This window comes from Battus philenor, unplaced genomic scaffold (assembly GCF_028537555.1).
Source record: "Battus philenor isolate CCGP_79_NKW_IND1 unplaced genomic scaffold, ilBatPhil1.0.hap1 SCAF_6, whole genome shotgun sequence".
Classification (NCBI taxonomy): Eukaryota; Metazoa; Arthropoda; class Insecta; order Lepidoptera; family Papilionidae; genus Battus; species Battus philenor.
The window spans coordinates 3,372,181-3,384,378 of record NW_027181726.1 but is presented as its reverse complement, the minus strand read 5'-3'; the positions used below and the strand labels follow the sequence as shown (position 1 = coordinate 3,384,378).

The window sequence follows — 12,198 nt, the reverse complement described above, 5'->3', positions numbered from 1 at the left end:
ATGGCTAAACAAAATTTGTGATTCATTTAAGCGGACACCCTGCCAAAAATGGTACGGTATGAAAAAAATAATAAAAAAAACTCTCCCACGTATTTGTATGAAATGAGGTAAACAGAGGCAACGAATGTCATCAGTGTCTTGTTGTGTCCAATAACGCGTTGATTAAAAACTTCTATCGTATGGATCCTGGATTCGCATTGCCATACTGAAAGGCCTTCTTTTCACCACACACACACATATATATATACATATACATATATATATATATATATATATATATATATATACATATATATATATATATATATGTGTGATGAATAAAAATGAAATAATTCTACCATTTCAAAATCGTTTTTTAGTATAAAGTGGTCCCTCTGACATACGTTATATTAATTTATTTTTTCTATTGAAATGCGGTAGGCCAAAGACGTTGCCATACGTACAAAATTTGCAGGATCTAATATTAAACAACAAATAATTTTAATATGTAGAAATTCCAATTATAAAACTCTTTTTCTTACTATATTATCAATACGTTACATATTATTTCTAAAACCATTAATTTTTGGAATACGGTTTTTTACACATTCATTGCCAGTAAAAGAGCCATACATTCAAACCTATAGCCAATCCCTTTTTTTAAGAGTTCCACCTTTATGCTGACTCATCACAATATCCCCGAAACCATAAGGCTTAGAGATTTGAAATTTGTAGAATTTATTATAGGAATATTCTATTTTCCTAGTAGAGATAGGCTAAGATTAAGCAATTATTTAATTATAAGGTAGTGTTTCCCAACGTGGCGCCCACGCTTCACAGGGAGCAATTTGATTGTTAAGAGGAGTAATTCAAAAATAGATTCGACAAGAGTTAAATCCTTTCGATTTAATATGTAAATTATGTTTGCTACATAGGGGGAACGTAAGAATTTTAGGTGGGGCGTGGCACAAAAAAGGGGAGAAACGCTGTTCTAAGGGAATTTGCGTAATTGCAACCTCAAGAAGGGTTGAGCAGGCGTTTATTAAGTTCGCGAAGCGGGCATTGGTGGCAGGCTGGTAGAGTTATATTTAATAGAACTAAATCTGTACTATGTTGTCTCTATTATTTTGATCGTGATAATTTACGACAAATAATTGCAGGCGAAATGTTTATATCCCAAAAAAGAATCTACATTTAATGAAGGCATATCTTGACGCTTTTCAACTGTATTTCAAAATACAACATATTCACATAATTATTGAATCATAAATTGTATTCTAAATAGAAAATTATATTGTATAATATCCATTAAAATAATCTTGTACCACATATTACTTATGTTATCAGAATCCCACCTTGAGTTGCTTATAGCTAAATAAAACGAGCGTAATTTTGCAAATGTTTTCCTATTTTTTTACATGTAATTTTCTCGCAATGAATCCTTTCAACTTTAATGTAGATTTAAACACTAAATTGCGCGGGAACAGCTAACACGTATGACGTTCAGTTTCGACGCGCCTCGGCAAATTGCGAAACAAATGTAGATAGAAAGGATCGTCTAGCTACGCTGAACTTAATTTTGTTTCCGATGCATATTTATTGCCATATGTCGGTAGAAGTAACAAAATCGTTCTCATACACCTCATCATCATCAGCCGATGGACGTCCACTGCAAGGCATAGGCTTCCATAGATCGCCACGAAACCCCGTTTTGTGCTGCCCGAATCCAACGAATTTTCGCGATTTCTACTGTCGTTAACGCCTAGTCGAAGTACTATAGGGGTACGTTTATACTTTTTAAATGTTTAATAATCAGGTTTTAATGTCTAACCAAGATATTTTTTGCTACAATCTTATCGGTTGATTCTTAAACAATAATATACAAATTATTAAACAAGGATTAAACGTACTCGAAATAAATGTATTTTAATTCAGTACTTGAAAAAGAATTTCTTATGTTAATCGCTGATGATGCTGCATATAGTCATCATGATGATCATCACTCAAGATAACTTTAAAACCCAAGCGGCCGGGGTGCTATATACGCTACGTAGACTTTCCGATAGTCGGAATATGTTAAAAAAATGACCCGAAATTCCATTCTATACGACACTAATTGAAGGAAAGGTGTATAGCGAGTGTAGGCTACCTAATGGAATAACCACCTAGGCGACCTAGAGGCTGGCGGCTTTAAAATCTGCCTAATATCAGCCGAAGCCAAGGCACTCGTGTTTGCATATGAATCTACAGCGCTTTTAAGGTTTTACTGTTTTACGTTTAAGCGGTGAATCTATAAATAATCGGCAAATATTATATATCGATGATGACAAATACTAAATTGTATGCGAGTATATTCATATAAACACATAAGAAAGAACTGCATCAGAGCACTCGTCTGCTAAGTGTAGCATATCGCACAGCGGGCGACACGCTCCGCGAAGCCCGCTTCCGGCTGAACTACACAACTCTTCTAAAGTAACTGCGCTATGTATAGGTTTGTTATGCCTTTCTCCAGACTTTTTAAAATTAGTAACACTATTGTGTATATTATTACAATAAACTATCAAGCAATGTTTCTTAAAAAATATTATTAATTAAACAAAAACGTTTCACAAAAAATGCAATAATAGTAGTGAGAAGGTTCTTTTTTTAAAATGGCAGTAAATCTTGGGAAAGAATTGATTTTTGACAGCGTTAAGGGTTAAAGTGTACAAAAAAATTATATGACTTTGTTGTGGAAACCTCAGATCTGAGATTTTGGAACACTTGTCGCTTTAAGGTGAATGATGCCATTACATCGCAGTCAATCTGATTCTAGTTTGTATCGAATTGGGCTCTTCTGGCATTCTCCTCATGACATACCAAGTGGTTACTGTAAATGATTAAATGTGTAACTACAAATATTCCTATTTAAAATACTATTAATTTTAATTAAAGCTTATTTACGTAACGAACCAATAAACACGTGTTTCTCTTTTACAAACTTGTTATAATATGCATAATTACCACTAGTAGTTGTGGCATTTATGTGAAAATATGGCTTTTAATTATATCACTAGCCACTTTTGCCTTCAGTTTACAAAGCTTGAAGTTTTGTTAAAAGTAAGTCGTTATTTGTTAAAAGTATGACGTACTGATTATCAGTTTTTTGTTTTGAAGGGGGGGGGGGGCGAATCTTCTGGACGTTCAAGACAATAGAAGAATAGAACTTGAGGAACACCAACATCCCTCGTGTTTCTAGCCAGAACCGGAGTATGCGTTCTTCCGGCTATCACTGAAACACTCGTGTTGCTAAATCGTGGTTTGAGATCCAGTCGATTCGTCTGTTTCAAACTCGCTGAAGCTAATGGGAGTTTAAGGCACTAATTACCCTAAACACCCGTTAGTCTATAATGTTTACTGTTACCTAACCGTCTTGTTAGAGTCCTCACTTGCTACAATATCTAAAACTGTAGTTTACATTGCCATTAAAGACAATAATAATATAAAACCACCTATTATCTAATTCCACATTTTGAAAGTATCTTAAAATGTTAAATAGATTCTCCGCGCAGTATTTATATTGGTTTTATATCCATAATGCACATTTTGTTTTATGTTAAAAATGTATTTGTCAAGTTGATTGAACATTGAGAGGCGTTGGAATAGCTTTTTTCGTGTTATTAATTTAATATGATTGTTATTTAATATAAAATACTGAAATGTCCATGAACGAAGTACCTACGAGTCCTTCACAGCAAATACCCCAAAGAGATGGGGCTTCGGAACCGAGGATGACAATTAGCGAATCAAGTCAAACAATTATCGCGAAAGCCAGTAAAGTGACGGTCTCTTTAATAGAAAAAAGACAAATGTATAGAGTAATTTCTGATGGAGTCGACGTAACACCAGATGATATAGTGGACCCAGACTATCTGCTAATGGATGACACCCAAACTCACGCCGCTTTCGAAACTCGAACAGGACCAAAAAGCGAGATAGGACTTAAATTAGCAAAATCTAAGTCAAAGAGCACGGTTGAGGCGGCTATGAAAGTCTACACAACGACCATCTCCCTTGACGACATTTATATCGATCATACAAAAAATACTGGAGAAGGTTTCACTTCAGACGATATCGACCTAGACCTCGCACCATCTGCTTTTTATCTACCTAAGCAATATCCATTGATGGAATACCCAAAGGAAGTATTTATCGTTCTTAAAGAAACGGAAACGCAATTCCTCTTTGAGTTGCCATGTTTTTCGTACGAAAAAGGAACAGCTTATGCAAGCGTCGTAGAGGAGCAAAATAACTATTATCAGTACATAACTGTAGGAAAGGGTAGAAATCGCAAGATGGTCACGGAAGAGACACAGACGAAAGAATGTGTGTCGCAGTCCCGTCACACTCTGGCTACGAGACCGCAAAAGAAAAACGCTATTGCGTTCGCTTCGCTATGGGATATGCACGACACGTATGCAAAACTTGCTAAAGTAGTTAAAAAAGAGGAACCCGATGAAATGGTTATGTACCAATCCGTGGAGCCAAAACTGCTCAGAAGAAAAAAAAAGGAAAGCGTTAGCACAGAAGTCGCACAGATAAAAGGTAAAACTTTTGAAGAAATATGCAACACACAAGAGTTTCTAGACGCCGTTCTACTTACGGAGCGAGTTCTCGCAACCCTGGAGTTTTCCGATGCACAAAAAAAATTTCGCGGGCTTATAAGTTTTAATCCATTTTCTCTTGATCTCGTTTACGTTTATTCAATGAAACCTCTTTGGACGCTCGAATGCAAGGAAACTGCAGGTCGACCGATTGCTAGTATATCATTCAATCCACGAAACGCAAACATCTTGGCGGTAGCCCACGGCAAGTTTACATATGCGGAGAATTTTGACGGCTTGGTAACAATTTGGTGCACAAAGAACCCACAAGTACCAGAAAGATTGTACCGTTTTCGATACCCGCTGACCGCCGTGGCGTTCTCCGAAAGAAATCCCAATTGGTTGGCCTGCGGCTTTGACAATGGTGACGTGTTAGTCTTAGATATAACGTCTTATAGTATCAAAACTGTGGCGGTGAGTAAACGCGAGACGAACCCATGTTTCGAGCCGATATGGCAGATAAACTGGTCTATTATGGACGGAATTCAATACGTCATAACCACGTGTCAAGACGGTCGGATCAATAGATTTAAAAGCACGAAGACGCACGACTTCATTTGTTCTCCAATGATGCGCATTACTACGGTTGAGGGGAAAATGAAAGGATTAGAAACAGCAAAGAACTGTATCAATGTAGACGTTCCGATTGTAAGGAATCCTGCAGCTTTGTGCATGAAATGGCACTGCAGAATAGAGCACATATACATTGTCGGTACAGACGAAGGTTGTATACACAAATGTTCGACTCACTATTTAAACCAACATATTGACGTTATGAGGGCACATTCCGGTCCTGTTTACAGCATGAGTTTTTCGCCATTCATGAAAACGTTGCTGATGTCCTGCGGCGCGGACAATGCGATAAGACTATGGCTAGAGGGTATAGACGACGTCATTATGACTCTGAATTGCCCCGCCGCTGTTTACGACGCCGCTTTTTGTCCCGTCAACTCGACTATAATAATATCCGTAAGCGGGAACGTTCTGTCCATATGGGACATTCGTCGGAAGAATCATATCCCTTGCGCAGAGTACAAGTTTCCGGGCAACGTTGTACTGAAATACATACAGTTTTCGAAATCTGGCGAAAACGTATTTGTCGGTGACACGCTGGGCCGAGTGCATACGTTTCATTTGGAAGACACGCCTATTCCGCCATTTTACCAACACAAAATTTTAGACGAGGCCATAAAAAAGGCACTATGTACCAGGCCAAAACTACAGAAACAGTTGGAGAAGATTGAGAAATATAAGGAACGTTACGCAAAGTAAAATAATAAACAATAAAAATTTTATAACGATCGTTACACAGTTTATGAAACTAACGTAATTTAAAAATGTCAGTGTTCTGAATATACGTTGCGCTAATGCTTCCGCGTCAGTACAATGCACAGCTTACACAGACCGCTAGACTATTTTTCACGTGCAAATAAGTCTAGTCAACAAATACAGTGAACGTATTTCAAGCACTACATAACTTCATTCTTTGTGTAGTCATGCAAACGGATTACTTAATCGTATTCCTAAATTATTTTTTCGAGAGCATTTATAGTAGTTTGCGTTTCTGATTGCTTAATAGGATTCTTACTTTATTAATAATAATTTTTACATTGCAATATACATTTGTATAAATCAAAATTAACAGGACCATAAGAGATTAGACCATATACTCTAAAACGTAAAAACTGATAAGTTGATAGTGATATAGCCTTGCTATAAGCGTCATTCTATTATGAGATTAACCTGTCAACTGCCTATGGACATATCTGTCCAAACTCCCCGGGTGCGTACGGGTCAGATCTACCCGAAATAAAGTAAGCTATATTATATCGAATCACATTAAAAATACAGTTTAAAATCGCTTTTTCTGATTGTACTTTAGTCCACAATATGATAAACAATAATATTTCATTTATCATTTTAAAAAAATCGCTCCCGACACTGAAAGGCGCTATGTTGCAGTAAACACAGGGTTAAGTCAAGGAATATCATATAAATATGTATTCACCTTATGAAATGAAACGTTAAATATATAATACAAGGCCTAGTCAATAGATAGTGCCTACAGACAATAGTGACAAATGCACAGAGTTAATATCAGAACAACATAACCCTAATATTTTATTTAACATCCACTTTAGGTTATGGTTATTACATAATTATGTCGTGAGAAAGATGTCAGAAGAGCCCAATTTGATAGAAACAAAAAACAAGTTGGACCAGACCGGCACAAAGACCACAAAATGGACAGAAGACCTTATGTTTGTCACAAGATGCTGGATTCAATCGGATACCAACCAGTCTTATCTATGGGGGCGGAATATGTCCAGCTGTATATGTTCTTCGATTGTAATGATAATTAAAATCAAATTGGAATTCACTATCAATACATTTGTGTAATATATGGGAATATTTATGAAATAAAACGCTTTAAAACATTAATTATTTATTTACTCTTAAGCCTAAGTAATTAGGTATATATCTAAAATTATTTTTCAAAGATAAATTACATTAGCTGTGAACTCTGTAACACATGTAATAACAGAGTTAGGAATGACTAGGATTTATTCAAGAGCATTTGCATTTGATACTCCTTCTTCAGTTCTTTTAGATTAGCTTCCAAAATTGCCACCTTTAAAAAAAAAACATCATTAAGCATTTTGCATTGAAGTACAGAATGAATTCCTTATGTAACAAACATTAAATCTGTAATCTGTTTTGTCTGCTACAGCTGTCTGTTGTCTGCTACACAAACTAAATTATACAACAGAAATTTTAATTTATAATATCTTGATAAACATTTGTCTTAATTTTTCAAATCTATTTATAAATGAAAACATTCATTCATTGGTCGCACCAAAAATTTAGAACGACTTTAACGATTTGATTCCCGTTTTTAAAGTGTCATATTTGTTTATGTCATAAGTGTCATTAAGGTTTGTGCTCATTTGTGAGTTTACAATAAATTTAGCGCATTTGACAGTTCACAATGAACGTCGTGCGTTTGACAGTTTACACGCTGCTTATATATATTATCTTTTAACACCTGTCTCGGCCAGTATTTATTGATCATTACATTAATACATTTGTTTCATATTTAATCAATATATAACTCGATGCTCCGAAATACATTATATTAATTTATTTTTCAAATAGATTTCAACAGGCCAATTACTTTTGACAGTGCTAAGTCTGTTCAGTAGCAAATACAATAATATAAAAATATTATTAACTAACAATACATTACCTCTTCAAATCTCAATTCTTTCCTTGCATCTTTAATATAGCCTCTGATTATATTCATTTGCTCTATAAGAGGATTATCATCGTCTACGTCGGGATGGCGCTCTGGTCTGCTCCCGCTCGCACCAGCTTCTCCTTCTCTCCAATCCTTCTCTCTCTCCATCATCTCTCTTTCTAGTTGGATTTGCTTCTGGGCCTTCTCATAACGCTGCCTGCGAACTTCTTCTATTTGGGCTTCTGTAGGCAATTTTCGTAGAGATAAAAGATCCTCCTGTAATTTTCAAATTATTACTGATCAAAGATATGTAACTTCATTTTTAAGATAGCATCTTGTTTTTATGGTCATCTTTGAAACAGGATTTATAACTTCGAGAGCTGAAGAAGAATCTGCTGTTGTGTAGAGGTGTTCAGAATAAACAGTGATCCTAAAAATTGCTGTAAAATTGCAGACTATAAAGACTTGTAACAGATGTATTTAAAGTAATAGAGTACTGTAAAATATCCATCACAGTTTTGAATTAGATTTTAATATAATAAAAGAAAAGTCACAAATTGGAATATAATATTAACCTTAATATAATGTGCTGCAGCCTGTCTTATGGAGTTTTGGAGTCTAGCTAATGGCGTCATAGGCTCTGCAGGGAATCCGGCTATTTGCTTACTTAACAGGTCAATGCCTTCCGCTAATTTCCCAATACGCCCACGCATTGCATTCACGTCTGATAAATTGTATGTGGTCTCGCCATCGAATAGGCTTTGGCACATCTAGAAATGTACAAAAAAAATATTATTAAGAATATTTTATTGTATGATATTGTAAATGTTATGCAATAATAAGTTTATAATCAACATATATTTTTAATTTTTTTTTCGACTGTAGCCACAAAATAACATAAATATGAGGTTCACAAGTTAATCATGTCACTATATTAGTTTGGAAAATGAATTAAATCTAAAAAAACCATGTACATATGATTTACAATGTTTTGAATTATTTTTATACCAGTTGTAAATAAGTTAAAAAGTTAAAGATGCATTTTTAAAATAAGCAGTAAAACCTACCCCTCTCTACTGTCATTTAACTATAGCATTTAAATATATCAATTTTAGCATATGATTTACAACAAAAAAACAATATACAAGATGATTGGTTATAGGTATAAAAGTGTACACCAATTTTTAAACATATGATCTCATACAAAGGGATTACTCAGAAATATGTTACATTATTCCTTCTATTGTATTGTGACAGGCCTATAACTTCACTTTTTTCTATCATTACATTATTTTTTTTATTAATTCTGAGACTATTGATTTTATATATAGGTCTAAAATATATTATTTCACAGCAAATGAGCAATACATTCAGCACTTTAAAGCTTTCACATCTATAATCAATGTTACTGTATATGCAAATGACTTATCAACCAATCACACCCAGTAAATTTATATAACTGCTAATACAACTAAATGATATACCTTCTCATACATTATAACAGCAGGCTTTGCTTGATCCATCAAATTCCTCATTTGTTCATAGGCAGTCACTAATAAAGTCTTTGCATTTCGTCTCTCCTGAATTTGTTTTCTTAGCTCTACAAGGTTGTAGCAGTGCCCACAGAGCCTTAACCCAGTTTTCTCAATATCTTCTTGATTATGTTGTGTTGACACTTGTGGTGTGGACGGATCAATAATTGATTCTGAAAATTAAGAAACAATTTTATACCACACAAGTTTCAACAGGGATATTATTCCTATGGTAGCTGGAAGGAGAGAGAGATAAATTATGCATGGAGTCTAAGTCAAGGTTAACAGTGGTAATTTATTGATAAAAGACTGCTATTCAACTCGGCCAATAAATAAGCAGGCGATCTCTTTCACTCACATAATGCGCCTACTTGTAAATTAAGAATACATAACTGATGCCTATGTGTAATGTAGCGTGAAGTTTAGCATCTTGTGTGGTGCGAAACTGACTGTGCTCTGGGATAGCCAAATGTGTATGTGAGTTTATGTAACAAACTATTTTTTAAAAATCTTACTATAGATCTATAGGTTTTAATATTTCAGATCAGAGAAGAAGGACACTCAGTACAAATCTGTATTATGAATACACAAGATTTCCACTACTACTAATTTATCACAATATCTCTGGAACTATAAGGCTTACAAGCTTGAAATTTGGTAGGAATATTATATTTCACCAATTAGATGTCAGCTAAAAATATTTTTTCATTAAACCTTATGAGAATTCTCATGAATTTAAAATATTTTTTTTATTAAGCAGGTACATAATTGAAGCAAATTTTTGCAATTTTAACATGATGGTGGAGTAAATCCCTTGTAAGCCCTTGGAAGCCATCTAAGTAAATGACTTCACAGACTTTTTTGCACTATATATGATTGAAAAAGTGTCAATATATTGCAGCTTGTTTGAAGGCAATTGCAAGAAAAAAAAGAGAACAGGCAGAAAAGAAATACTTACTTGCTACATTCAAATCCAGAAAAATAGAACAGTCATGGCATTGTATAGATCCACAAAGTCGGCAATGGTGCTTTCTTCTTGTAAGACTAAACGATTTAGCGCAATTTGGACAAAGTTTTACTGAAGTGCCATCTAACCAAGGTACAACCTGCAAAAGACAAAATATTTGAAACAATGTAGACATTATTATTTTTATTATTTTACATTGACTGAAGACTTTTCTAGATTTTTTCAAATATCTATTATAACTGATTTTTTAGTCATTAATTCTAAAAACTCAGCTAATGTACGAAAAAAGTTTTACGACTGATTCCACAAGATCCTCAGCAAGGTACCTTCTTACCTACTCATAAATAAAAATACTAATAAGTAACAACTGAACTGCTGAGATTACTTCTTGAAAACCTTTGTGTTAAAATAAACAACCAAAGTATAAACAACCTCCCAACCCAGTGAGGTATTAATGTGCTGACCCAAGTGTAGGTTACCAATGTGATCCACAAAATTAGTTACAAGTTATGGTTTAGGATAAGCTCTCTAGGCACTTTGCCCCCTCAAATTAATTATTATTAACTCAAATTAACAGATAACTGTGTCACCCAAATGTTGACAAAATATGGGTTTTAAATGGTTTTTTTACCATAAATTTAGTACAGTTATAAATATAAATAAAAAGGTTTTATAATAATGCTACTGATTAAATTCAAGCATGATAAAATATTAATTATTAATCTAAGTAATAAGATAACAATAGTTGATATGGCATTATAGGAAATTTTTAATTGTATTCTAAAGATGATTGTATCGAAAATTATAATTCGCAATACGACTATAGTTATAAAAATAAAATAATATATCACTCACTTCTTGTTCATGGGTCTTTCTTTGGTTTGGTTCAGTAGGCATGTTGCATATGAGCTTATCTAATCGAATAAGCAATTTGTTAGTTTCAGTCGCATATCGTTCAAGTCTAGCGGATCTCACACCTTTGAAATAGTCGCTAGATGAACGTGACACACCGATTAATTGCTCTTCAGTCGGTTGATAGTATTCCTGATAATTAAATTTTAACGCCCTATCGAATGTTTCTTTAAGGTCTGTTTCGTCATTATTCAAGATTATTTTCTTTGCTTTACCGAAGATGTCTTTTAAAGATTTAAGAACATCCTGCTCCCCTTGGTGTAAGCTTTCAAAATGATTCGTCAGCTGTGTAGCTGATTTTAAGTCTGCTTTGCAAATAGGACACAAAAATCCTTCTAATATCTCTTCTTCATTTGAAGTAGCCATTATTTTCAACGTATACTAATTGTACATTTTGAAAAAAAAATAACTTTTACTTAACATTGACTTTATAAACTACACCCATTTTTTACAACTATTATTGAATTATAGCATCTGTCAAAAGTCTAACTTACTGTCAAAATTATGCCATTTTATTCCGTTTATCCTAAACACTACTATTTTAAATTTTGACAGTGCATTGTACATTATTTAACTAGTTAATTCCAATTTACAATTATTGATTTTTGTTAGTGTATATTTATGTGTCTTTATATGAAATTACAAATCACACAAATATACAATTAAAAATTAAAAATTAAGAAATAAATATACATTAACGAGCAAAGTAAATTATTTTATAGTTTTCAATAGGAATTCAAGAGAAATTATAGTGTATTATCAGAGGACACATAAAAATAGTTGTCGGTAAGAATTAATACTAAAATACGCACAACTTATCTTTGGGTAGATGATAACGGACGAAGCAGCTTATTTTCAAGATTTTTTTCCAACCTTATATAGCAAGTCACATACAAATGCCTCGCTGTGAGACAACAACGCTAG

At 33.9% G+C, this 12,198-nt stretch overlaps 2 protein-coding genes across 2 annotated transcripts; one reads left to right on the top strand and one right to left on the bottom strand.

The window, feature by feature from the left end:
- Positions 1-3,680: 3,680 nt before the first annotated feature.
- LOC137930317 (dynein axonemal intermediate chain 4) lies at positions 3,681-5,897 on the top strand. Its single transcript, XM_068773548.1, has one exon. It carries the CDS (start codon positions 3,681-3,683, stop codon positions 5,895-5,897), a length of 2,217 nt encoding a protein of 738 aa, XP_068629649.1.
- Positions 5,898-7,086: 1,189 nt separating this feature from the next.
- Rbsn-5 (Rabenosyn-5) lies at positions 7,087-11,716 on the bottom strand. The gene is made up of 6 exons (XM_068773770.1): positions 11,218-11,716; positions 10,354-10,501; positions 9,348-9,568; positions 8,439-8,633; positions 7,873-8,139; positions 7,087-7,257 (listed from the first exon to the last, which is right to left on the bottom strand). The coding sequence occupies exons 1-6, from the start codon at positions 11,638-11,640 to the stop codon at positions 7,183-7,185; spliced, it is 1,329 nt and encodes a 442-aa protein (XP_068629871.1). The 5' UTR covers positions 11,641-11,716; the 3' UTR covers positions 7,087-7,182.
- Positions 11,717-12,198: the final 482 nt, after the last annotated feature.